The sequence below is a fragment of the Pomacea canaliculata genome, linkage group LG2 (genome assembly GCF_003073045.1).
Source record: "Pomacea canaliculata isolate SZHN2017 linkage group LG2, ASM307304v1, whole genome shotgun sequence".
Lineage (NCBI taxonomy): Eukaryota > Metazoa > Mollusca > Gastropoda > Architaenioglossa > Ampullariidae > Pomacea > Pomacea canaliculata.
Genome location: NC_037591.1, coordinates 27,774,243 through 27,800,974, shown reverse-complemented (window position 1 = coordinate 27,800,974; position 26,732 = coordinate 27,774,243). Strand labels below are relative to the sequence as shown.

Below are 26,732 nucleotides of genomic sequence, written 5' to 3'. Positions count from 1 at the left end.
ACATTTGATTATTGTAGTCACACAGACCTCTAGCTGCCTAGAGACACAAAGGCTTGATTGAAATTATTTATTTCGATATGTGGATCCCAAAGCTCCAGATCTCCTGCTGGCTGTGGACAGTTTCAATCAAATATCGGTAAAAACTCTGGTGTCAGAGCAGGCCATCGGCTTTGGCGGCCATTGTGTTAAGAAACAAAGAAATCCAGTCTCACAAATGCAGCAAATGATAAAATGTTGAACACGAGGGAAACAAATTGTCAAACATCTCGCGGATGTATGTCACACTAGCGAAAAAGACTTTTAGAAACAGTTTCAAGAAAATATATTTTTCTGAACATCGTGTGACAGAGCCTTAATACCACAAACCATCTCAACAGCTTATCAACTCTTGTAGTTCTGACAGAAGACCCCGATGACACTCTGTATCTTACAGTCTGCCCTGCAATCAGATGTTTACATGCTTCTGCTGGCTTCTAGATTTTTTGGTTTTGACATTTTTTGTTGCAAAGAGAAGCTTGCATGTGTGAGAATATCGTGTTTAATGACCTGTTTCCTCCACAGGAAGTTGGTCATGAATTTTATGCATATGATCTGATTATCTGTAAATCCTGATTAGGATTAACATCGTCTATAAATGCCTTGTACAGCAATCTCGACCTTCGTTCTGGAATTTTCTACAGTTTGTGACCAGGATAGCTTCAACGTTTTTCTTATTAAATTATTTCACCTTTTGTTCTCGAGATAGAAGCCTACAGGTTGACTATGCACAGAAGGATGTTAAAACTGCAATAATACTGATGTTCACGGATGTTCCTAATTAACAGACGACCTCAATGCTTTAGCCTGACAACATACTCGTGACCATGTTTTTAGTAAGTCGTCAGCAGAATTTTATAACTTTAGAGAGTAAAAGGAAAATATAAAAAAAATACTACTGAACCCTTGTCACTAATCTGTTCTAAATGGTGAAAAAGTGGACAGTTTAAGGATTTAAAGTCTATACATTTTATTTCGGTTTATTGGTAGACAAATTTATTAATTTAATGCTTTCTTTTTTCTACATGGAAATTGTCACTGGGATTAATGTTCGTGACAGTAAAATTTAAACTTGAAGGAAAATAAACAAATGACAATTTAGCAAAAAGAAAAAAAAAAAAATCAAACAGTACCAAAGTAAGTCTACTGAAAGGTAATACAAAGGAGATGCATCCATGTAATGTACAACCTCCATGGCAGCGAGAGTCGGACTTCGTGTGGAGAGAGGCCGAGACACCCATGTACATCGACCATGACCACCAGCGAGTGTAAACTGAAGAGCAGGCGATAGTTTACACCAACATAGTTTTTACAGAGGAAATAAAACGAGTGCCCACCCCGAATGATCGAAGGAAATAATCTGTAAGCCTAGCATCGATCTTCGTGTGTCTCTGAACGATTTCATGTTCTGTGGGACGAGGACTCTGCACGCCTTGTCGCCATTGTTCTAGGACTGATCGGCTTCTTCCCTGTTGCCCAGACCCGTTGTTGGTCCTGGTGACAACTCTCACTCGCAGACAGTCGATGTTATAGTCTGTGTGTCGCTAAACTTTGTAGAAAGGCCAAGGCATTAGCACCAGGACGGTAAACCTATCTTTTGTCGATCTCCATCGCTGACAACACCGCGGTCGGCGGAATCCATATTGAACGCTTTGAAAGGCTGTTAGTGAAATCGCTAGACGCCTGCTTCCCCAGAAGTTCAGGGGTTCTTCTCACCTGCATGCAATGCGCTTACCTTCAGGAGTTGCTGACATTTTCGATGGAGGGGGAAAAAATCTTGTTGTGCTTGTCTTCGGTTATTGAAAATGTCTTTGTCATGATTTAAAGGCCAGTCTGGGGATAAAGCATCAAACTCAACGGGAATGGAAAGTTAACCCAATACAGCGCTGTTTGTCTCAAGAATGAGTTGTGAACTTTTAATGTTTTTATTGAGAAATTCAAGAGATTCCGATGTTTCTTGACCAGCAAACCTTTCGTAGCAAGGCGAGAAAAGAAGTCTTACCCATCGCTTGAAAGAGAAACTTGAATAATCTTTCAGAAACTGTCAAACAGTTCGGCTTTTTGGGGGGCCTTTAGGTTCGTTTCTTAACGCCTGGTAAAGCATACGATAATGATTCTTGAAGGTGGAGCTACTGAGCTCCTTATTACAACAATAAAAAATAATGCAAACACATTTAACTGAAATGAAACGAAAACCTAGCTAAATGAAATTAAAGTCAGGAAAACGCAATCATCTTTTGACAATGGCCAGAAAGTTTAAATGAATATATATTTAAAATTAGCGGTAAGTTGATAGAAAAGAAAAAAGTTAACAAATACTTTATTAAAAATCAAGCAGGACCTGTGTTACATATATTATATATTGTAATCGCAGTTATCAGTCAGGCATGTGACACTTATCACCTTTATTGCCATCGCAGTTGTCCCGAGTCCGGTGGGAAGAAGGAGAAATTTGAGCTTGAATGTTTTATTAACTAGGTATAAGCCTGGCAAATAAGAGCAATTTGAGCTCGAATGTTTCTATTGACTTTGTCTAAACATGGAAAGGAAGGAGGAAAGAGGAGAGATTGGCGGGGTGGGTCGCAGCCTTAACGCCACAGTAGAACACACAAGTAATGAAATCAATGTTATCTCAAAGCTCAAACCCTTGGGATAAACAAATCGAATAAACTGACCCCTTGAACGCTGAGGTCAAAGGGTCTTGTTTTCAAAATACAGCTGCGTGTCGGTCAGAAGTTCAGGCCTCGACTGTATTTTTTCCACTCAATGTACATGTTCTACGCATGCGCCAAATGTCCAAGGAGGTTGCTAGCCTTGTAAGCCTTAATTTTGACAAAGCGTGTCGTCTGCTCGATCATTCTTTAGCGAAATCCTACATCCAAACACTAACCCTCACTTAAACACTAATGCTATCTTACGCATTAACTCACAACACACACTCACACACACAATATTTACATAATATATAGAAACCAAAACGAGTACACCAAAAAATAATAAAGATGCGTTAAGAATTTAACCTGTAACCTATACTCACAAAACTATAGTCTGCACATGCGTAGAGTATATGGATAGGAAAAAAAAACCTATAATCGCGACTCGGTCTAGCCAAAAAAATTAATATTGGCATGGGCTCCAGGGAACTAAAAACAATCAAACAATCAAAACAAAAAAGAAACAAAACATTGGTTAATTTTGTTTCCAATCGCAGACTGCTCATGTGTATCACTCCGAAACGTATATGTCTACCCCGAGATCAGTCCCCGTACCCTGTATACAAGTACCCTGAAAGCAGTGCCCGTACCCACTGGATCACCTCCTCTGAAAGCACTCCATGCTTCATAGACATAGTCGCCATAGACAGCACCCGTTGACCTGTGTCGTAGACCAGTAAACAGATTGATCGCGGCCATATTTCTGTAGAAAACTAAATATTTACGTCTGATGTCAAATTTAATTAGTGTGATGGCAAGGACAATTTTCTACAAATCCTTTGGGCATCAGAAACAATCTATTTGCTAAACCAGCTGATTGCTACTGGTAATTTGTCTTTAAACAACGAAAATAAAATGTAGTTACCACGAAAACTGCGCAGGTATGTTCAGTCGTCTACTGCTCGTGCTGTTATTTACTTATTTATTGCGCAGTACACTCTAGGTGCCAGAACTCATGTTCCAATAGCTTTCCTCCCTGTTAACAACAAACTAGGAGACTCTGGTTGTCTGGCTTTCTCTCAATTTATCCGCTTGTCTTTTGGTTTCTTTCAATTTTTTGGCACGCATCTAAGTTGTTTTTGAAGACATCGCTGGCTAATTCCACTTTGGCTCATCTTGCAAGGTTAGCTTAGACTTGTGAAGAAACACAAGATTTATTCCCCGTCTTGAATGTTGGATAACATTAAACTGACCTTTCTCTTTTTTCTTACTTGTGTTTGTTTTTTACCCGTGCTTTGAAGTCTTTTCATCCACTATCAGGTGAAAAGTGTAGTTGTCTAAGCATGTAATTTTTTTTCTTGACTTGTGCAGTTTACCCTCGACTGACTTCGGGCAATCGCAACCTTCTTGCACACCCGACTTCAGGATTTGCGGCTGCCTCTGTCTGGTCTGGCCACTGGCCAAGTGTGAAGGCATCTGGACCGGGGAATCTGATTTGATGTGTCCAACACCGAGAATCAGCAGAGTCGCCTACAGACCCGCCAGGCTCACCAGAGACACCGAGGAGTAATCCCACAGACACTCGGGCCCACGTGCTACCCCTAGAGGTACTCTCACCATCGGGGACCTCACGGACCAAGCTTCTGAAATGCAGATGAACGGCAAGGCCAGCTACGTTACCACAGAGGAGGGCAGGCCGCAGATGTCCTTCGCACCGTAAGACATTTTCAGCAATTCATTTATTTCAGTATCTCAGTTTGATTTTCCCTTTCAGTTTATTTTGAATGACATGTTGTACTTGGCATTTGTTTAGATGTTGTGACCCTACAGCTACACATTTTGTTGTAACCATTCATGGGGGACTGCACGCGCAGTTAACCTCTTTCTTGCTCTGGCTTTGTGCTGATAGTCATCTCTTGAGCGGGTATCATGTTTACAAAGGGACCGCCGCCTGTGTCAGGAGATCAATGTGTTATGATATTGTTCACTCTGTTGACAGCTTGATGCGTTTCTGTTTCTCTTCATCGCTGGTGTTATCGACAGGGAAACATTTTTTTTCCAAATGGCCTTGGGTTAACGAACATAATTGATTGCGTTTGCATTCTTTATATCTTTTGCAACCGCATCGATCTTTCTGTCAGGTATCAGAATATTTTGAATGCGCAGGTCCAGACGCTCCCATGTTCTCCTTTTCTGTGTTTGTGGACCAGATTTCATGGCGCTCAAAATGATCCTCCCCATGGCACGCTCAACTGGTCACAGTGAAAGGCAGCCATTGTTCACGAATATGAGGGCAGAATTTAATTTTAAGAAAACCAAACAAACAAAGCATTGGTGGAGTACGTCTTTGTAAGACACTTGGTACCAAGAATGCCACTACTTGTTTTTCTTCCTCAACTAGTGTATCTGGTTTTAACCCTCCATAATGGTCCCGTTGGTCAAGCGTCTTGTTGCCGGTGTAGTGATGTAAGTCAAGGAAAAGTGAGATAGGTATGAGAAAATTCCTTTCAGACATTAGTGGCCAGTAAACCAATGGTTCTGCGTGTATCTGTAGTGTCTGACTGTATAAATATCTTTAGTCTGTCAACTGTCTTTTAGTCACTTCTGCACTGAGCCTACATAGGTAGAGAGTCACGAGGACAAAACGTCTGGAAAGGCAGAGACATCGGCACTCATGACGAATAGGGAGACGGACCAAAAAAAAAAAAAAAAAAAAAAAAAAACTAACAACAAAAACAGACTAATAAATAAATAACTAAATAAATAAAAGTCAACTGGAAACATGTACTTGGCTTTAAAAGCATTTTCTCTCCTTGATTTTCTCTCATTAATGTCGTATATACTAACCATCGTAAGTGTATTTTACAGTTAGTAGCAATCCCTGTGTGTGGGTACATTAAGTATTTTATAGTCAGTAGCAGTCGTTGTGTGTGTGGATGGCGTGCAGCCAGACTGACCACGGTGTCCTTATTCTATTGTCGCGGGTTCAGTCAGTTGCCGGGAGGCGCTGTGGAGGACTTGTGGCGTCTAACGGTTCTCGCCAGGTCAACAAAAATGTTATTGGCTGTTTTGCAGAAGGTCAAACAATAAAATTATCGTAAACATCGCTTGGTGCTGGCAGAAAAGGTTAAAGCTTTGTGATTCAGTGTGTTGTACGATAGTGTTGTGAGAGTAAAAACAGGAGGGCACGTAAATAGAAGAAAGCTTCTGTGTCTTTCGTATTTTTATAAATAAATATACTTTTGTACACTTATGACACAAGACCACATGAAAAATATAAATACCAAGAGAAAATGTGTGCAGGACACATCCATATAGACGTCTCGGACTCGATCGTAACTACGTGATTACATACGTGGCTAGCCGACTGGCTTGACTACTGGATTCCGAAATCAGAGAAGAACGGTTCGATACCCATTTGGCGTTGCGTGCTATCTTTTACTAACTAAGCTGTTGAGTAGGTACCTGACACCTTAATGGGTTCTGGAATGCAAATCGGAGAGGGAGAGGATATGGCCACAACCCTCTGACCCCCAGGGAAGGGCTGTCCTCCCAAAGGTCACGGAACTATCTTTACCTTTTTTTTTTTTTTTGAATACATGTATACATGTACATCTAAGTGCAGTTGTCTTAGCAATTCTCCTGGTTTTTTTTTTCAGTGGCACAGGTGCTGGCGGTGACAGGTCTAAATGGACGCGGCTGGAATTCCTGCTGGCTGGTATATGCGTCCTGTTGTCCACCATAATCCTGGTGCTAGTGGTCATCTTGGCAGCACAGAACATACACCTGGGTAAGGCGTGCTTGGACAGGAATGCTTGTCATCTAGATATGCTTTAGTTTGACAGAAAATGTCTATTTTTGGAGGGTAAAAAACCTGGTGATGACCACGATTTCACGTCCTGAGGAAACTCCGGTTCGTGTGCGTGTTCGCGCGAGTGTCTGTGTGTGTAGGCTGGGAGGCATGCTTATTATTGTTTGTTTTTGGAAGTGCGTGCGTCCTTGTGTGTTTGCGTGTATTATTTGCGTATTTTTCAAATTTAAGTTTTAAAAACAAGGAGTAGTTTAACTCAAAACATGCGATAAGCCATGTGTGGCAATGATAAATAACTGTAAATGTGTTTTCCACTCTCGCGGCACCCTTGCATAACATTTGGAACTGGTCACGGAGCTTGAGCAGCGCCCGAGTGCTTCTCTCTGACACAAACAATGCAACCCTTGTTGTGGGAAACTGATGAACGCGCTTTAGAAGTGTTGTCCGATTTTAGGGTTTGTAGGTGAAAGTACTTTTTTCAAAACCCATTGCAATGAAATCCAATATTTTATCTTTTACTTTCCTGTCCACATTTTTTTCTGTTTTCTTTCCTTTTATATATCATTATCAAATTTCATTCCTGCAGCAGAAAGATTTTGGATGATGTTTGTGTAAAAGTTTGGATAAAAAAATGAAGGAAAGAAACAGAAAATACAAAATATAAAAATGGTAGAAAGGAAAGAAAAAGAAAATAAAGGGAAAAGAGTAGAAACATGAACTACAAAGAATGAAAATAGTAAAAAAGAGAAAAAAAACTGACCGATCGAAGAAATAAAACAACGGGAGACTAGAAACACACAACGAGAAGGAGCCGAGTAAAAATTACTCTACCTTAGAGCTACAAACAATAAAGAAAAGAATGAAAGTACGCACTGATCAAATAAGCAAGCATCAGAGTAAATCGATTAAATTTTATTAAGGAGGTTAATTATTAAAGACCATCCCTCCGCAGCTTCGTCCTCCCTTACACGCGCGCGTGAGAATGAATCAGTCAGTGAGTGAGCGAGTGAGTCAATCAGTGCAGATTAGAGGATCGGAGGGATTAGATAAGCTGAATGCATTGAAAAATCCCCGCCACGCACATCAGCAAACATGTCATCGCGATAATCTTTACCGATGATTTGTCTACGGCGGCAGTGCGCGCGCTTTTGTTCTGCCGACAGCTGGGTCCGTGCGACGATTAGAACAGAGCCAGGGGCCAGGATGGATGAGGTTTGCACGTGACCCAAACATGTAACTAGGACATGGAAACACGCAGATGTCTGCCTGGCCAGGCGGCAACAACTCGGGTTTTATGTAAAGATCCTCATTTCTCTAAAGCCCGCCATCCATTCTAGTGGCTTGTCTTTAACGGCTGTCGTAACTACCCTGGTGGTAAAGTGGATACGATTGTCTCCATCCAGTCTGAAGCAGTCTGCGATTTCCATCGCTTGCGATGAGTGGTAACCAGGTACAGGTAGACATGAAGACGCCATCACTGCCAGCCTCTCCGCTTGACTGCACGGCGCACAGGGAGGGAGCAGTCGGGTAAACGGCTTGTTAAGCACGTGTGTAATGAAAATTTTGTAGCTGCCGAGCACAGAGTACCTGAAGTATCAAATATTTAGAAAATCTTTTTTTTTATTTTACTCAAGAAAAAATAAAATTATTCCACATCTTTAGACCTTAGTGCAATAGTATAGTCGTAGAGAAATAACCGATCTCTCCTTGCTCTTTTCATTATTTTTTTCTTTCTTTTTTGTTCTCGCTCTTGGTAATGTTCTTTTTTTTTGTTCTTTCTCTTCTAAATTTTCTATCACCCAAGAAAGTGTAGAAACAGAGCAGAAGAAAAAGAAGAGAATGGCTTTCTGAAACTCATACTTTTTAAAAGAAAGAAAGATACATCACCGCTGTGCACCTCCGTGATGCCTGCGGCACAAACCTTAAGGGAATGGTTTTCGAGAGGTTTTGGATTTTTTCTTAGAGCTTTTCTTTTTGTAAAGCTGAAGTCAAAAAGGGAAATTATTTCAGCAGGGAAGAATATTCCCAAATGGTGCAAACTCCTCGCCTTTCTATGCAGGAGGTCTGGTGAACACTAGCAGTATGCTTAGTTGTATCGACAGGTGACGAAATATGGAAGGCTGGGTTTTAAACACGAGTACATGATTATGTAATGCTTACAGTTGTTGTTGTTGTTGTTGTTGTTGTTGTTGTTGTTGTTGTTGTTGTTACAGATGCAATGTTTGTCTTTACTTTTGATAGCTGCGTTTAGGTAACTACATTTGTATTTTTAAAAAATTAGCAATACTAAAAGATCCATATTACTGTGGGCTACGTGAGTAGAGGATACGAGTAAAAAGTTAGAAGTGTGGTTTTGGTTGCTGATGCTTTTTGGCACATAATTAAAGCTTGATATTATTGTTTGCTAAAAGCTCACGCCTGATACGCCATAAATAGGAAGTTTCTGTCTCATTGGACGCATTTCCGCATTTGACTTTCCATCTGGTATCATAAAATCATGAACACATCTAATTAAGAGATAATTTTCGCCCTTACATTGCTTTCACACTGAGTGTAGCTTTGACCACTCACTGGCTTTTTGACCTGACCTGACCTTAACCTCCAACTGTTCGTGGTGATGTTTGTATCTTGAAAGCACAAGGGATTATTGTTGTTGTTAATATTTCTTTATGAACTCGGCGGACGGACCGGCGACGCAACGATTAGCACCTGTCACCAATGCAGTGAGGAATGGCTGTCCTGGGTTCAGATCTTATTCCAAGTTCTTTCTCTGCATGTAGCATCTGTTTATATGGGTGACTGCTTTGTCGTCACATAATCCAGTCGCTTCAAGTTAAAATGGCGTGGCTAGAACCATTTGTTTTGAACACTTATGTTCACCGTGCTAACTTATGGATGGAAAAGTGACCTCTGATTCTGTTGGTTGATACATGTGATGGAATGCACGGCTAGCATTGTAACAAGTGATATGTAGTGACAACATGCGCACACACCAAAAGGAAACCCAAACATAAACAGGTTTACCAGAGGTAAATACGTTTATCGTTCGTATACACGTGCACGAGGCGTGGACATGCATTTATCACGTGCATTTATGGTAATGGTGTATCGTGCATAAACACGTTGTGTATGCCTCCCCCATCCCACCTTTGCATGCACGTACACCAACCCTACATGTAGAGAATTGTTCCCGTGTATCTTTGAACTTAGCAACAGAAACAAAGTACGGTGGAGCAGGTAGGTCATAGCAACAGGTGCGAGATGTATAGGCAGGGGAAGTAAATACAGTCTCTGCCCTCTGACATTTCTTGCATCTGACTGACGTCACGCGCCTGCCATGACTCCTGGGGGCAGCTGCATGGCACTGTGTTAGGTCTGAGCATTTGACACGAGAAGAAATCATGTATTAAAAAATAACAGAAATAACTGCACCCTGTCTTAAGCAGTTAATATCACGAGGAGGTCACATATATTATTAACCCCATGTATGTAACCCAGTGTAACACACATGATCAAAACAGACGAATTCAGTGTTGCCACATTTTGTGAATAGATATTGAATTTTTAAAACTTGCATGACGTGTTTGAATCAAGTAAGTTTTGTTGCTATTTAAAATGCATTTACCAATGCACTGAATGCTGTTTGACAGAAGTATACCTAGGTAACTGATGCATCAAAGTGTTGAAATTAAGGCAATTTAAAAAATATCTAAACACAAAGTAAGTGAGTGCATGCTTTTTGTCTTTGTCGATAATATTTGGTTTTCCGTTCTACGTCTGGGTAGTAGTGATGGGCTAGGCTTTCAAGAACAGAGAGAGAGAGCTGGTCTTTCACAAGAAAATATCAGACTTTCAACATCTGACGGTGATTAGGTTTTCTAAAACAAGTTGAAAAGCAAATTTCTAAAAGGAAGGGAATAAGCTTTTTTTCTTCTTTTGAGAAAACTTGATGAAATGCTTGTGATCAATCGGTTCTGTGCACCTTTTATGTCTCTGTAATCAAAGAGCTCCCGAGCTGCAACAGTTTTGTCTCCACGGCAGACGACCTGTTACAAGCACACAGTTCTTTAAAGATGATCTTTCTTCTGTAACCGTGAGCGACATGGAAGTATTGCCATTACAGACACCTGTGTTACATCTGCATTGAACTAAAAAAAAAAACAAAAAAAAAACAAAAAAAAAAAACCCAAATCCTTTGCATTAATAACAGACCGTTCCACTTTAATAGGTTAATAATACTTAACTCCCTCTGTGTGCATGCAGTGTCTACCTATGCGTTTGACATTGTATCATTGTATGCAAGCACTGTGTGTGAGTGAGTGTGTGTGTGAGAGAGAGTTGTGTGAATGCGTGTGTGACTGCGTGGGATCTCGCATACGCCATTGCACGCACGCAAAAATGTGTTTGCGGTTGGCATCTGTTCATTCATACAGCAACGATATTATTCTCGAACTCCACGAGACTTGTATTAGGCAACCCTCGATGGAATTTTTTAAAAAAAGGCATTTTACAAGCATGGAAAGTAACCATTGAATTTGGAATGGTGTCTACAAAACGACAACGACCACGACGACGGCGGTGGCGGTGGTGGAACCTCCCGTAGCACGCTGTGTCCTCGACATAGTCAACCCCTACGTCATATGACCTTGATCTACTTTGAAACTTTTGGTCACCTCTTTAGAAGTATCTCTCCCCCTCCCCACCTGCCAAACAACTTACCTGCACTTTAGATAAATTCCGAAAAAAGCTTGTTAATGCCGTCTGCAAATCTCGGCATATATGTTTCTTCTTTTCTTCTTTCTTCTCCACATGGAGGTGCGCGAAACACAAAGAAACCTTCAGGTAATTATTTATAGAACCTGCCCCTCTTTGCGAGCATCCAGCGCCAGGCCCCTGCTTTCAGCGGATGTCAGAGCCGTGATGATGCTGGGGCAGAGTCTGTGTCATTTCCTCACCTGCGTTTCGTGTGTCGGCCATCTTGTTCCACAGACCGCCTCTACCTGCTGCATGGACTCTCCTGTCAACGGGAAGTAAGATTTTGAGTCACCGTTGGTCTTTTCGTCCGAGAGGCGTTGGGAGGAGAAAAGGGAGCCAACAGTTGCCGTAAGTGCTTCTATATCCGTCCTGTTGTTACGTGTGTATATGCGGCAGTTAGATAGATAAACGTCTGCAACTGAAAGTTAGCAACTTGGGTGTTCTGGTTGCTGGACAGTTGTCAACTATAACCCTTGTTTCCTGAGTTTTAGGTTCGAAACTGGAGCTTCGTTAGCAAAACAGATTTTGTATGATTTTATTTATGTCACCAAACGTTCTTAGAAAAGCGGAGATCGTGAAGGAACGATGGAAGCATCCTTTTTGAAAGTATATCTGATGACCGTTACTTCATCATATTTTATGTATATATATATTCGGACACATGCACACGTTCTTTGCAAGAATTTTTTTTTCGTTGCGAGAAGTTACAGTGTGCACAGGCGTGGACTTGATTCTACAGACTACAACTAGCTGCAATATTTTTTATTCTTGTGGCTGTAAATCTTGCTGATGGAAACTTAGAATGCATCCTCGGGGCATTTACTCTTTCGGGTGTTGTGCTGGTAGATGCGACTAGTCGGGTGGGTGTACCGTATATAAGAAAAGAAGTAACAAGTAGGACAATGTTTGGGCAGATTTCTGCAGCAAGAATAGATGATTTGTTCCTTTACCAAGAGATGGGGCGAGGAATGGGGATTATTTGAGGATGAGACGAAAAAAAATCCATACAGATATACATGTGGCATTTAACGCCTCTGTAAAATGTTTTGCTACACTGATTTGTAGCTTTGCCTGTCTGCTTTGGATGATGGCATTGTCAGCTTAATTAATTATCCCTATATAGAAACATGATCCCTATCCATGTTTTTAACTATCTTTAATGTAGAATTGTGAGACAGACCAGCCAGGTCTGGTACCCTAACGTCTGTCCTAGTGTGACACTTAAATTTTCATCAAAGAAAGTCCGCCGTCCGTTGTCATCTTAGATTACAATTGAAACTATTTTATTATGATTTCCCGGTTTCGATGAATGATGCTCTCAGTAGAAGAGACAAAGGCCGAGTAGTGCGCCCTGCTGTTCACGGCATTACTGTCAGCTTGTGTACAGCAACATTTACTGGGAAATGAGTAAAAAGTTCAGACTGACAGAACTTTGCGCACAATGGTACCTGTCGAATACGTGCATATGGACTCGACTCCAAGGGACTAGAATCTCAAAATCACAAGATTGTTTAGCAAACACTTTTTCTCAGAAGCTAGGGATAACATACGAACAGGTGGAGATACGTAGAAACAATTAAAGATTTATTCTTTAATTTCTTCAATCTTGCTTTTTCTTTCACACATCCACACACACATATGCTCATGAATGCACACATACAAACAGGCATGCACTTCCCATTTAACATTCAAGCCCTTTATAAAACGGGGAAAATAGTTTTTTAACAACAGCGGTCGAATGCTGCATTTTGTGATACAAACTCTGCTCGCAGGAAACAGAGACAAAACACGAGCGTGGTAAAGGAAAAAAAAAAACACCAACCCACCACAAACAAGCCTCTTCTTTATCGCCCTCGCAAGTGTGATGCGAGGCTGAGCTGTATCGGTATGAAAACAAACAGCCGTGGAAACGACCTCACGGCATAGATATCAGAGCGGTCCCTGGAGGGTCTGTCGAGTGTTCCTTGTGTTTTGTGCCCACTGAAATTTTGTTCGCACGGAAACGTGTTTCGTAGTGACGTAGTAAGAGGAACCTTGCAGCAAAGTGGTTGACCCTTGCATTGAGTTGTAGAGCTGGTCCGGGTAAAATATCTTCTGTGAATCTCAAACAATATTAAAGAAAACAGAAACGTTGAAAAGATGGCAATTTAGATTTTACATTTTTATTTTAGTATAGATAATTTTCTCGATAATTGTATGCTTACATAAATGGTAGTCTTTGTTCTTGCTATAAGCGTGTCTTATTTAGTGTTGACACGCTAACGAATACTCTATCTCTAATTTGGAATGGCAGCATTCCTGTTTTTAAAACTGTTTCCTTTTGGACGCTTACTTCTTGAAAAGACATCTGAAAATAAATAAACAAAAATCCACTTTAGATTGTATCCTACACGCTGGAGTGGTATGCTTCCTTGGCATTGAAAATTATGTAGAGATTGTGACTTTTAAGTGCCCTCCACCCTCTTTTTCTTAGCTGTCCCACTTAGCAAAGACGGCTAAAAGTCAGAAGTCAAAATATCTTTGATTAATGTGAGACGTGTGTTGTTTCTACCTTTTTATCTCTTTCTCTCTGTGTGTGTGCCTCTCTCTTTCCTTACACTTGCCGTCGTAGAAAAACTCAGAGGTAGAGTATTTATATTTAGATCGGCAAATGCATCAACACAGATTCTGTGACCTGGCTGAGTCACAAGCCTGCTTCACAGTGTGGGTGTACCATCCTATCTGGTATAAGGTACGAGAGCCAAGAGGTGTCACAATTTCCAATAAGTGCAATACAAACTTTTCGCAAATTGCTTGGAAGCCTTGATTCCAAAACCACTATTTACAATCGAGGTGTTGCCAATCACGAGATTAGTGAGGTTAAGACAGCAAAACAATTGTGAGGCACACGCAGGGATGTGGATAAGATAGAGTGAATCACAGTAAGAGAAACACACTTAAATGTTATAACACTCGAGCGTTGCAGGATCAACTAACACGTGACTTGGCCTTCTATCCACCCACCAACCATCCCAAACTGTGATGTCATTTGTAGAGGTCAATGCAATCAGTTCTTGAGGCACTCGGGCTCTGGCAGCGATTTTTTCGACTTCACCATCCGATTATGTTCCTGTTGTACCCCCAAACATGTTGCGGCTGAATGAAAGAGAAGTTTTGACTTCTTAAAAGCATTTGTAACACAAAGTGGTCCGATGTCTGTTCCAGGGAATGCTTCTGCAAACGGTAACTTTGGGAAGTCACCTGCCTCGTCCCAGCTTGGGATGGACCAAACGGCGGTCTTCACAGCACCAGTTGGTGTCACCCCAGGTAGCCACCTTTCCCAAGACGAGAAATATGTCCATCGAGGGAATGGTGCCTCAGCGTCCCAGACAGCCCTGGCTAAAAAAACGGAGAAAGATGTCGATGTATGCTTGACCGCTGGCTGTGTCAAAGCGGGTAGGTCCATCCAGTGTCTTATGAATGCACGTATGTACATCGTATATACAATGTATCTACATATTTATGTCTACATGTATATATAAAAGGTCGGCAGTACGTTGAATTTTTATTTCAGTATTTTTGTTCTAAGAAACTGTGTGATTTTTCCCAGTTACACTGATATGACAGAAGCCATAACAAATTATTTGCACTCCTGCCGGCAAAAAGACCTCCCATTGTATGTGTGGATCCATAACAGAAGAGCGCAATCGGCGGACCTAGATTTATGCATCTGTACATTCGTGGATACAAATATCTATATATTGGTTTTTTTATTAGTGTGTATACCGGAGAGCATTACATCAGTGATTAAGAGAAGGACAGCTAAGCGCTCAAGTCTATAATGAAACGTGCTTCTCTTGTTGTGGACCACTCACGAGACAATATATCATGTCGGAGACAGATGGCTTCGGGGAACATTCAGCGCACGCATCGACTGATTTTACTAGTGACAGGAAACATATTTTTCAATAAAAGCCAAGGCGCTGTCTTCCCTTTCATGCGACAGAGAAAGATGAGCTGGCGTGACCTCTTACCCTTTTAACTCGTGCACATTCGACGCCAAGTCTGCTGACCCCTGACCCCTTCATTTCTTATTACCGAGTTCCTCTGCACGGGTGTAGGTACCCGCTCTCATTACGTAAAAGTGCCCGTAAAGCTCATGCAGCTTGGCTCTGAAAGATGATGACACATTTCTTTCTACAGCCGCACGGATCCTCACGGCCATGGACCAGACTGTCAACCCTTGCGACGACTTCTTCGAGTTTGCCTGCGGCAACTGGAACAAGATCAACATCATCCCAGACGATAGAGCACTGTACAACACTTTCTCCAAACTAGCCGACGACATTCTTGGCATATTGAAAGGTACAGGGCCACACCTGCAGGGGTGAGACACAACTAGAGTGGTTTGTTCTTGAGTGCAAGCTCAGAGAGCATTTCTGGAGGGTTTAGTGTGTACACAATTCTGTGCAGGCACAACATCTATAAAACTTATGCAGCCAAAAGATAAAGTGAAGATTAAATATATGATTCAGTCATTCATTAACATATGAGGGGATGACAATGCAAGAAATAAATGTACAGACTTCAGAGGTCCACAGTCAAGGGTAAGAAGAAGGTGATTAACATTCTGATGAACTGGTCTGTTTATAATTAGTTATTAAAGTTGATAAGGCCATAAAATCAGTATCTTCCTCTCGCTGTTTTTCAGATTTGTTGGAAGCACCTATCACCAAGAAGGACAGCAAAGCCACCCAAAACTCAAAAAAACTCTACGCATCTTGTGTCAATGAAAGTGAGTCTCGATAATCAGTAATCTGTAAAACCAGACACCACTGCCTTCAAAATATTTTATAAGCATAAATAAAACACCAAGCAGAAACTAAATAAATAAAAAACTTTAAAAAGTTAATTTTCCTTATCCCAAGAGCTGTAGTAACAGTGATTTGATACTGATTTTGATATTGAATTATTTTGGAGAAAAACCGAGTGATATTTCGTTAGTAATAAAATTAGTACAAAATAACATTAATGTACAGTATTTCTGGGTAGAATTTACGGGATGCGGTTAGACACAAATTTAATTTTCCACCAGCTTCTCGAGGTTCGTCTTATGAAATGCTGGACGCCCGTTGTGTTCGTCAGTGTAAGATGTATCATGGCGATCTGGGTAGTCACGAATCCTCTCGTTCATTACATTCTGTGTTTATCATCTGCTTGCTAATAATGGTGAAGTCGTAAATGTATGATTGTTTTCCAGCTCTGATCGACCTCCAGGGCCTGGAGCCCATCAAGTCTCTGCTGAGGGAGCTGGGGGGATGGCCCGTCGTCATGGGCAACGAGTGGAAAGAGGAGGACGTTGACCTCATTGACCTGATTGTGAAGTTGCGCCTCTACAACAACAAGATCCTCATCGATCAGTGGGTTAGCGCTGACGACAAGAACTCTAAAGTTAACATCATACAGGTTAATGAACTTTCCTACAGTGTTGTATTTGGTCAAGATCTCTCTTTCTCTCATTCTTCCATCCTCTTCTTTTTTCTATTTCTTGTCGGTCTTCTCTGACAACGAATGGAGAAAAAATAACATGGCATGCATGTCATACACGGTGTTAGAGGTTGAAAAATGTCGTTGTTAGCGATGCTAGTTGGATGACGATGCAATAATATGGTTTGTATACCTTCCTCTCAGTGTGTGTGTGTGTGGGTGGAGGAGTGCGCGTGCGTTTGTATGCGTGCGGGTCGATTGTACCATAAAGTTATGACTTGTTGACAAGACCGTTTCGATTTCCCGGACTTTGTTAGCTGGACCAGCCAGATCTGGGAATGGAGTCCCCGGACTATTACATCAAGCCGGCGGAGGGGGAACTACTGCAGGTGTACGAAAAGCTTGCGCGCGATGTCGCCATCATATTTGGAGCCAACGAGACGAGGGCCAAACAAGAGGTCCATGACCTGGTGCAGCTAGAGGTCAAGCTGGCTAACGTAAGCAGACTGTTGTGAAGAACGTTTCAAAGTACACCCTTATATTGTTGCTAATGAACTTGGTGTCTTGAGCTTGGACTAAATTTTCGGCTTCCAGATCACTGTTCCGGAGACAGAGAGAAGGGACAGCGAGAAGATGTACAACAGGATGACAGTGAAAGAGCTGCAGAAAATGATTCCTGGCGTATGTTTTTCTTTTTGTGTTGTTAGCATCTTGCGTACTAATTATGTTTTCATTACTAGCTGCTCTATATTTTTGTTCTGCCGCCATCTCCACCACCACCAACACTGCTATTAGCACAGATGCTACTGCAACTACAGATAACAGCCGCACATCAACAGATAATCAAAGAATAAGCCATCATCATCAGTGATTTTATATTTTTTCTGTGTCCATTCATCCGGTTAGTTACATGCGATTACTTTCTTTGATAACTTATGCAATTTCTTTCAATAAGTACTGCGTAAATTGGGTTAATTTGATTACTGTTTACTTTCTCTGATTACCGGAAATGGTTTATTTGGTTACTGGCACTTTTAACAGCACAGTGAGTCTCTCTTGGCATGGAGGTTTTTCATTTAAATTTTATTGATGAATTTGTGTTTCTTGTTGGTATGTACACTTTATTTGCATTTTGTTTGACAGTTTGATTGGCTGCTGTACCTTCAGAAGATGTTCAAGTTTGTTGGCATTGAAATAAATGAAAACGAAGAGGTTGTCGTTTACTCCCCCGATTACTTGAAGAAGATGGTTGACCTCATCCTTCAAACAGACAAAAGGTTTTCATTCTTTCATTTTGAACTTTTCGTTGTCTAAGTGTACGCTGTATGTAGCATCTATACTCGATATATACCCATACATTCCTCATACCCTTAACTGGCGATCATTTTGTCTACCTTTCATCTGTAGACATACCCGGTCTTGTCGTTGTTTCATCATATATATTGTCGCCTCTGCTCATTAATAGATCATATTTCCCCGAGCATCAGTGATACATCTGTTATACCAGTTGATACACTGGTCCATCTGGCTTCGCTATCGCTATGGACACTTGTAGTGAAGCCTTCTTCAATAAATGATATCAACGTTTGTTTATGAACCTTATCCGGTGGTTTATTTAATTAATCCTGCTGTCTCTCTCAGGATCTTGGTCAACTACATGATCTGGCGGATTATGATGAACCGCATCCCCAATCTTCCGCGAGAGTACCGCGCCATCAAAAACGAATATAGCAAGGTAAGTTGTCACTCTTTCCTTCATTAACATTATGTATGGTATTTTAAAAACTTGGTGTGGTTAGGATTGCAACTGTTCTTAGCAGATACCAATTGGAAACACCGTAAAAATTACAAGTAGACTTTTTAAAAGGCAAAGATATCCGAGGCAGCTAAGAAGCTTCGAGTTCAAGACTCCTGTGACTTTTTTGCAATCATGTCTTGTAATTCCAATGCTACGACAATCTGTGTGATTGAGGTTGCATGTTGTCCAAAATGTTTTTTGTCCTGATTACTGGAGGAAATGTTGGACTTGACACACTGTAAATGTTTTCTTGTCTTAACGCTTACAGAATGTAATTGGCTCGGCGCACTGTAAATTTTATCTTGTCCTGATACTTGCAGAAGATGTTTGGCTCGGAGACGGAAAGAGCTCGGTGGAAGGAATGTGTAGAATACGTGAAAGAAAACCTCGGCAACCCAGTCGGGCGAATGTTTATAGAGGAAAACTTTGACGAAACTTCCAAGACCACGGTGAGTGGTGACAACCATGGTAACATTCCAGCGAACACTCACCTGTTACAACTAATGCTGCTCCTACCTAGTCCTCCTCTTCCTACTCCTCTGATTTCTTCATCAGTGCCTTGATAATGCTCATCGTTGTTGTCCGCATTGTTTTTTATGATTCTTACAACGGTGATGATGGTAACGCTGTTGTTTAGTTAATAATTGGTACCATAAATAAAACAAAATGGGTTTTCTTGCAGGCTCTTGAGATGATTCATAATATCAGGGATGCTTTTTACGACCTGCTCAAAGAGGCTGACTGGATGGACCAACCGACACAACTGGTGGCACGTGAGAAGGTAAGGCAGAAAGAAACTGGACTTCCGTCAGCATGAGGACCAAACTGGAAATTTTTTTTCCGAACATGGACTTTCTCCTGTTAGTATTCAACCTCGTGACATGTGTGAGTGAGCACATGAAGAAAAAAGAGAGCCGTCAGCCAGTCTCATAATTTGTTTTATTCTCGTGCACTCACAGGCAGAGGCGGTGACCGAGAAGATCGGATACTCGGACAGCATCCTCAATGACACGGCGCTGAACGAGGAGTTCCAGGACGTGAGTGGCTCACTGTAACCACACTCACCTCACGCCATATCATGCATGCGTCACGAGAAAGATGTCTGCTACCTGTGGTCGTCTCCCTGTTTGCAGCTTGTTTCATTTTTCCAAATCCTGTAGCCAAGTGAAAAGAGTTATTTTGTGGGAGTCAGTACGCAAATTCTGCATCCAGTTCGCATCCATCCATTGACTTCTAGACAAACACGTTTCTTCGTGTACATTTAGGATGCAACGCTTAGATACAACTCTTAGTTCCAGTTCTGCGAAGGACTTTTGTATAACTTAGTAACAACATTTCTTGGCTTTTTAGTAGCATGTACAGTGCTTTCTCCTTTTTTCTACTTTCTCTATTGAGTCATAAAACACCTTTCGAGAAACGGTCTTATATTTTAGCAAGCGATACTTTCTTAGGTCGGCAGTTAGGATTGCCGCATTATTGTCTCCCATGCGAGTCATTTCACAAGTCTCTAATCTGATCTTGTGGGCTACAGCATCACAAGTTACCTCCCCACAGCCTGACCTAATTTTGTAATATCTAGTCTAGAGAGTCCAGTCCGGATAAGAATTGATCAAGATATTTTAGTTGATTTGTACAAAATTATTTTAATGTGGCATTGATTGTACTCACACAGGTGACATATTCTCCAGACCACTACTTTGAGAATGTTCTGGCCAATATTCGTCACATCACTGTCACCAACCTTAAAAGACTCCGGGATCCAGTCGACCGCACCAAGTGAGTACAGAGACTGACGATCAGCTGTTTTGCTTGCTTGTCCACTCGCAGGCGGACTCATAAGAAGCAAACATGATAGCTACCCAGTCATTGGCGTGTCATGGCTGCACCTCACTGACATGCTGTGAATGTTTTACAGCTCCTTAAGTATAGACTCGTTATCTTGCATATCCGTACAGCAAACTATCATTTGATTATTTGCAAGAAGAATAAGGAGATATCATCCACTACATGCAGCACTCAATGAGTGTATTTACCCAACAAAGGTCATTTCCTCCCACGCCACATGACTTTTAAATCTTAACAGCTTCCTGAACTCTCACCAAAGAAAAGGGGACGTTTGTCCCCTAACCTTTCTTGAGCTCAGTGCAAGATAATATTTATCAAAATCTGAATGAATACTCCGCTTCTATTCTCGAGGTACATGCCTACAGAGATCACCGTGCACAAAAACGTGACGTCACGCTTGTACAGATACGTGTGATTAACATGTAGCCCCACTTCTCCCAGTATACAGACGTTACATTATGATTTTGACCTCTTTCTGGAGTTTGTCGTATTCTTTGGAATATCTTTATGTAACTTGTGTATTCTTAATTGTCTGATGCAGATGGTCAACAACTCCAGCTGTTGTGAACGCTTTCTACAGTTCGGCGAAAAACCAGATTAGTGAGTGAACTGCTAAACACTTCATAAACTTTCAACGTTAAGTAAGATAAGAAATGTGCATTCTTACATGTGGTTCACAATGAAGTATATTTAATATCTGATTACGTATTAATACATAATGAAGAACCCTCTATGAGAATTTTATCAATTTCTAGTAACCCTGTGACGAGAATGCCGATGCTGTGTGTGTGTGTGAGAGAGAGAGAGAGAGAAAAAAATTGAAGGAAAATTGCATTTTCGATAGAACAGCGTTCATACCTCTTGGTTAGTGTCTACAAAGTACAAAGTTTTGTGTTACTTTTCAGTGTTTCCTGCTGCAATTCTTCAGCCACCCTTCTACAGCAAAGAGTATCCAAAGTAAGGGAACCTGTGTCACCAATTTAGTTTTATCTTTAAGATATTCTAATATATTCTATTATTTTAAGATATTTCAAGATATTCTCAGATATAAGACTCGTGTTGACTGAGAAGAGATTGTCTTTTATAGTTTTCAAATAGTTTTACAGTTATTAACTTTATGGGGGTCGCCACCTGATCTATTAAAAGCTGTTATTAATGGCAAAAAGTTATGTAACAGTTGCTATGACTTGTTCACTATACATTACAAACCAGTCCAAGTTATTAATTAGATTACTGCTACATTTTATGCGTGAAATAAATGAATAAATACATGCATCAATTGAACAGTTCTTATATTGCCCTAAATTAAAGCAACACATCTTCTGATTTAAATCCAAGTACAGTATTTATGTTCTTCAGGTCTCTGAATTACGGAGGTATTGGTATGGTTATTGGACACGAAATTACTCATGGATTTGATGATAGAGGTAAGATTCACAGAAATAAATCTGAGTGAAACTTATTTTTCGTCAGATCTGAGCACAAAAATATTCCTAAACAGTTGTGCAAATTTTGTAATGGCTTCATTAATAGTTAAGAAATTGTAAACGAGTGATAGGATGTTTCATCATGAATCCTTACGCCATTTATCTCGAGCTGTTCATGGCCGTAGCATGGATGTTACATTATCTGGATTGCTAGCTGTCTCTGGCAAGTCGAAATCGCAATGCCGCAAACAGCCTTAACATCTTTAGTGCCAAATAGTTGTTGTTATTATCCTTATTACATCAATACACAGCAATTTAAAGGAGGGAGTATCCGAGCTCAAACCGCGTTGTTTGGGTTCAAGCACGTCAATACTCGTGATGATGAGGATAATTATATGATTGATGATGATGATGATGATTGGTGATTGATGATGATGATTGATGATGATGATGATTGATGATTGATGATTATTTAGGTCGGCAATTCGACAAAGACGGCAACCTTATACAGTGGTGGGACGACATCGTCATCCAGAAGTTCAAAGAGCGTGCACAATGTATCATTGACCAGTACAACAACTACACAGTTCCAGGGCTTAACATTAACGTAAGAAAGTTTGTGAAAGAAGAAAATATGATGAATTAAAGAGAGATATATCTTGTAAACATTCCGCATTACACATTTCAATAGACAGTATGGCAAATGAGACAAGTGTCCTTCATTTCCAACTATTCATGACAAAAACGTGGATGTATAACTCAAGTGAGCGCATACATTTTTTTTTTAGAAATGTCATCATGCTTTTTTTCAAAAAAATAAACATTTCAACAGGTAAACGGCATTTTGACGCAAGGCGAGAACATTGCTGATAACGGTGGCATCAAAGAGGCATACAAGGTATAGCCAATGTTGTGGTGTAAACATGGAATTGTAGTTGTTCTCATTTTATCATTTTGTGTACAATATTAAAGTAACGCATGCCATTTATGTATACATGTTCATTGCATCCATTAAAGGATTAATTGTTAGGTGTGCGCTTGGATCGCCCTATAAATTTGTTCTTTATTTTGTCTTTCACTTTTGCTGTCGTTGTTTCATTATTTTATCCATGCTACACATTTGTGTGCATGTGTATGCGCAGGCGTACCGCAAGTGGGTAGCAGATAGAGGTAGTGAAGAACCACGCCTGCCAGGTATGGAGGAATACGACAACAATCAACTATTCTTCATAAATTTCGCACAGGTATATATCTGAGCAGTTTCCTTCTTTAATTAATATTTGCAATACAGTTTCTATCAGAGACTACCAAGAGTCTACAGTAGCCGTAGTCTTCAACGCTCTATAGGGCTGAAAATGAACTGAGCCAACTGACACTTTTATTTTTGTCTAGCAGCAGCTAGGACACAATAGTAGCTATAAACGATGTGAGATATGCATTTTGTGAATGTTGTATAGCTGTAACTCCTGCCCACATAGCTTATTCCCTGGTGTCTTTCAGGTGTGGTGCGGCACAATGCGCCCCGAGGCTTCAATAAACCGGATACGCACCAGCGTGCACAGTCCTGGCCGCTACAGGTGAGTTGATGCTACCCAAGTATAGACAGGTAGAGACCTGCAATAACTGTTTACACTCCATCTAGTACTCCAGTCGTACCTGCACATTCGGGCATTTCATTTACTCATTTTTAAGTGAAAACTGTTTGAGATTATTAGACAAGTTTCAAGAAAATTCCCTCATGCCTAACAAAAAATAGCACAAGTTTACAAGCAATGTTTCGATTATTGAATTTATTTATTAAAATATTCAAAGAACTGTATTTAATTTAGGGATAATTTATAGCATCGTATTATATGCATGTTTACATTTGAAATATACCATTGCATACATGGCAACCTGACTACACGCAATTTTTGGTTCACGCGGTTCGCCCGGAAATCGCCTTCTTCCACACGATCTAACCTTTCATTTTCACATGAAAACGATAAATTGTTTACCGTATGTTCTTCATATTCACCAGGGTGATCGGAACGCTGCAAAACCTGGATGCCTTTTCTGAGGCTTTCAAGTGCAAGGCGAACTCGTACATGAATCCCCCGCACAAGTGTTCTGTCTGGTGAAGAGTGTGAGGCCGCACCCCATCCTGCCTCTTATTGTCAAGGCAGCCTCCCACCCTTCCCTAAGAACGAGCACTTTGGCTACAGATTTTGGTTCCACGTGACTTCTCACCCGAAGCACGTCCTCGTGTCGTGAACTTTCTCCAGGGGACGAGCGAGAACTTGAAGGGCAGAGCAGATCCGTGTGACAGTTCTTGCTGTTGTCTCACCTGAACGTCCAGACACGCGAGACGATGAACACGGCTTTGGTGCAAGAGAGCACATCCATCTCACTGCATGCTACAGGTGGGTCCATGATCACTGCTGGTTTGTTATTATGGCGGCTGTCTGGGCGAAGCGCGTCAGAGGAGATCACTCTCGGCAACACTCTTCAGCGCAAGGTGAACAGAGTCCGCCTGCTTTGCTCGCACGTGCGTTGTGACGTAATCAAACCTTAACATACAGGTGTCGCTTCCCGCCGTGGCAGACTTGTGGCAAAGTGTGGACTTTTTGTTTTTAAACTGGCTCATTGTGTGCATCCCTGCGCAGAACAGATTGCAGTGGCTTTGCTAAAGGAGTGAACATATTTTCAGATGTAACCAAGGTGGTTTGCCTCTACTGACCGTTGATGTGGTGTGCGCGAACGGTTCAAACTGTTGCGTGGATTTTGTGATGTTTGCCTTTGTCTCAAGTTTCAACAACAAACTGACGAAGTAATGCAATCAGTGTAACATAGAAATGAAAGGCTTCGATATTGGCTCGCCGCGAAACAGGCTTGACAGTATTCTAGACAGTTGAGGATATCCTGGGCTTGAAGCACGTGCAATATTCTTTGCATTGGTCTTTGCAACCTTTCATCTTTGATAAAGGTGGCAGCTGGACAGACATGAGCAGGTAACTCCCCTGAGAGAAAACAAATCAGTCACCAGGCCAGTTGAAAGAAAGTGTAATTTTTTTTTGTTTTGTTTTGTTTTGTACAAAACTGTAAAGAGACTGGATCTCTGTCATTACCTGTTTTTTGCAATTATTATTAATATTATTACCTCATGTCTATTTTAATTTTTTACCTGATGTTTCACCTTGACACTGTGACCTTCGAAGTTATTAACGATGCTTTCCGGTGCTTTCTAAATGTAATCCTTGTTTGTTGTCGACACTTTTAAAATTTTGATGCAAAATTTTAGTCGTCCTGTGGTTTTATATTTACGATACAAATGTTTTAAAAATCTTAAGCTGTTTTTATTCTCGTCTTTTGTAACGTATTTCCTGTCTCTTTCTCCAAACTTTCCAAACACCACTCGCACTCACACACACACACACATATACACACTTTCTCGTGTATTATTGTACAACTCATCCTTCTCATACTTTCATCATCATACTCTCCATCTTTCACCAACCCTTCATCTTCTCATACTTATGTGTGCGTTGTTTGTGAGTGCATGTGAGTGTGTGAACATCTGCGTGTACGTTCTTCTGTACCCTTCTTGCAATTGTGTGCATATGTATTCTCGGCGTGCATGTGTGTGTGTGGAAGCAGCTGAAAAGCACAAAGCTCATGTTTAGAGATCTTTTGTCTGAACATGCATAATAGATGGCCACAACTTGATAAATGATTTCTTTTGTTAGTTTAACATAAAATTATATCCATCCAGGTCTTGAATCACCTGCTCTCAAACGTTTTGTTGTTGACACCAACTCATCAAACGTTCTGTTTAGCTTGAGGATGATTTTGTCTTCGTCTTTGACGCTTGTCTGTGAGAATTTTTGCTCTCTGATCACCGCTATTTTCTTTCGTGGTGTTGCTTTCCAATTCCTGTCGCTGAAGACACGCGACAAGTTTTTACTACACGCACGCGCAACTTCTTTTTTTCTTAGCTTTTTTTAAAAGGAAAACTTCAATTTTTTTCTTTCTTACGTGTGCTATTTTGGCTTGTTGGGGCGAAGAAGAGGAGAAAGAATACTACTGTTTTCCTGTTTGTTGTTGTTGCTGTTCTTGTTTCTTTTAAGACATGACCCAAATTGGACGATACTTGTAAAAACTCGACAAACTTAAAGACAAAGAATGATACAAGGTGATTTTACGCGAAAGTTGTTGGCACTTTTGCCTCATGTTCTAGGATGTCATCCCACTGTGAAGCTAGGAGCAGGACCGTTGCTCGTGTGAACGGCTGTGTGTCAGCGTGAGAAGTGTTCAAGGCTCACGTACAGCGTGTTCTGAAGTTTGTTACTTCGTAGTTAGGATCATGTTTATTGGCCGCACAGACACGCATTACACCCATTACTGCAAGGGTCAAAGTGCAAGGAAGCGCAAGCCCCAGTTTATGTATCCCAGTTGTTTTCTTGTACATTTTATAAACTGTATTTTTAAGCGTTTCACAATAAAGGTGATAGAAATTCGCCTAGTATTTTAAGCTTTTTACAGGAAGTATTCTGCAGTTGAACTTGACACCTCAGAAAGAAACAGAAGATAATATTTAAAGCTTACAGGTAGAGAGCCTGATGTAGCCAGAAACAACTAGAGGTCGGAAGGTTAAGCCTTTTTTTAAAAATTCTCTCTCTTTCTTTCGACTCAGTATTACGCATGCGAGTGGACGATTGACTTCACTACAACTGAGAACACCACACACGCATTTGCAATAAAAGTTCTACTAAAAACCACATAAAACTGTAATATACCATTTTATAGCAATGTTTTAAACCCTATAGGACGAAAACCCCAATTATTTCTTCGTATAATTAAAGCCCGATCTTGCACAGTTATTTTGGTATCTTTAGTCACTTTTATTTCAACCGGGATCTGTCTGCACGGAGAAAAATAATCCTATAAAATAGCTTTTAGGG

The 26,732-nt window shown here is 40.8% G+C and overlaps 1 protein-coding gene across 5 annotated transcripts in view; it reads left to right on the top strand.

Moving 5' to 3' along the window:
- The window catches only part of LOC112557582 (neprilysin-1-like), a 46,090-nt gene extending 19,801 nt beyond the window's left edge, over positions 1–26,289 (top strand). For 4 of the 5 annotated variants that reach the window (XM_025227533.1, XM_025227534.1, XM_025227532.1 and 1 more), the window contains 22 exons: positions 4,062–4,406; positions 6,350–6,480; positions 14,461–14,691; positions 15,439–15,600; positions 15,947–16,030; positions 16,496–16,701; positions 17,040–17,219; positions 17,317–17,403; positions 17,866–17,999; positions 18,364–18,457; positions 18,841–18,969; positions 19,203–19,301; positions 19,480–19,557; positions 20,193–20,296; positions 20,907–20,965; positions 21,271–21,322; positions 21,725–21,792; positions 22,269–22,399; positions 22,625–22,690; positions 22,935–23,036; positions 23,293–23,369; positions 23,813–26,289. In XM_025227533.1, coding sequence (XP_025083318.1) covers positions 4,339–4,406; positions 6,350–6,480; positions 14,461–14,691; positions 15,439–15,600; positions 15,947–16,030; positions 16,496–16,701; positions 17,040–17,219; positions 17,317–17,403; positions 17,866–17,999; positions 18,364–18,457; positions 18,841–18,969; positions 19,203–19,301; positions 19,480–19,557; positions 20,193–20,296; positions 20,907–20,965; positions 21,271–21,322; positions 21,725–21,792; positions 22,269–22,399; positions 22,625–22,690; positions 22,935–23,036; positions 23,293–23,369; positions 23,813–23,912 — 2,442 coding nt within the window. In that variant the 5' untranslated portion in view covers positions 4,062–4,338 and the 3' untranslated portion in view covers positions 23,913–26,289. Of the gene's footprint in view, positions 1–4,061; positions 4,407–6,349; positions 6,481–11,405; positions 11,605–14,460; positions 14,692–15,438; positions 15,601–15,946; positions 16,031–16,495; positions 16,702–17,039; positions 17,220–17,316; positions 17,404–17,865; positions 18,000–18,363; positions 18,458–18,840; positions 18,970–19,202; positions 19,302–19,479; positions 19,558–20,192; positions 20,297–20,906; positions 20,966–21,270; positions 21,323–21,724; positions 21,793–22,268; positions 22,400–22,624; positions 22,691–22,934; positions 23,037–23,292; positions 23,370–23,812 lie in introns of those variants that run through there. The other variant, XM_025227535.1, reaches the window with a different exon arrangement.
- Positions 26,290–26,732: the final 443 nt, after the last annotated feature.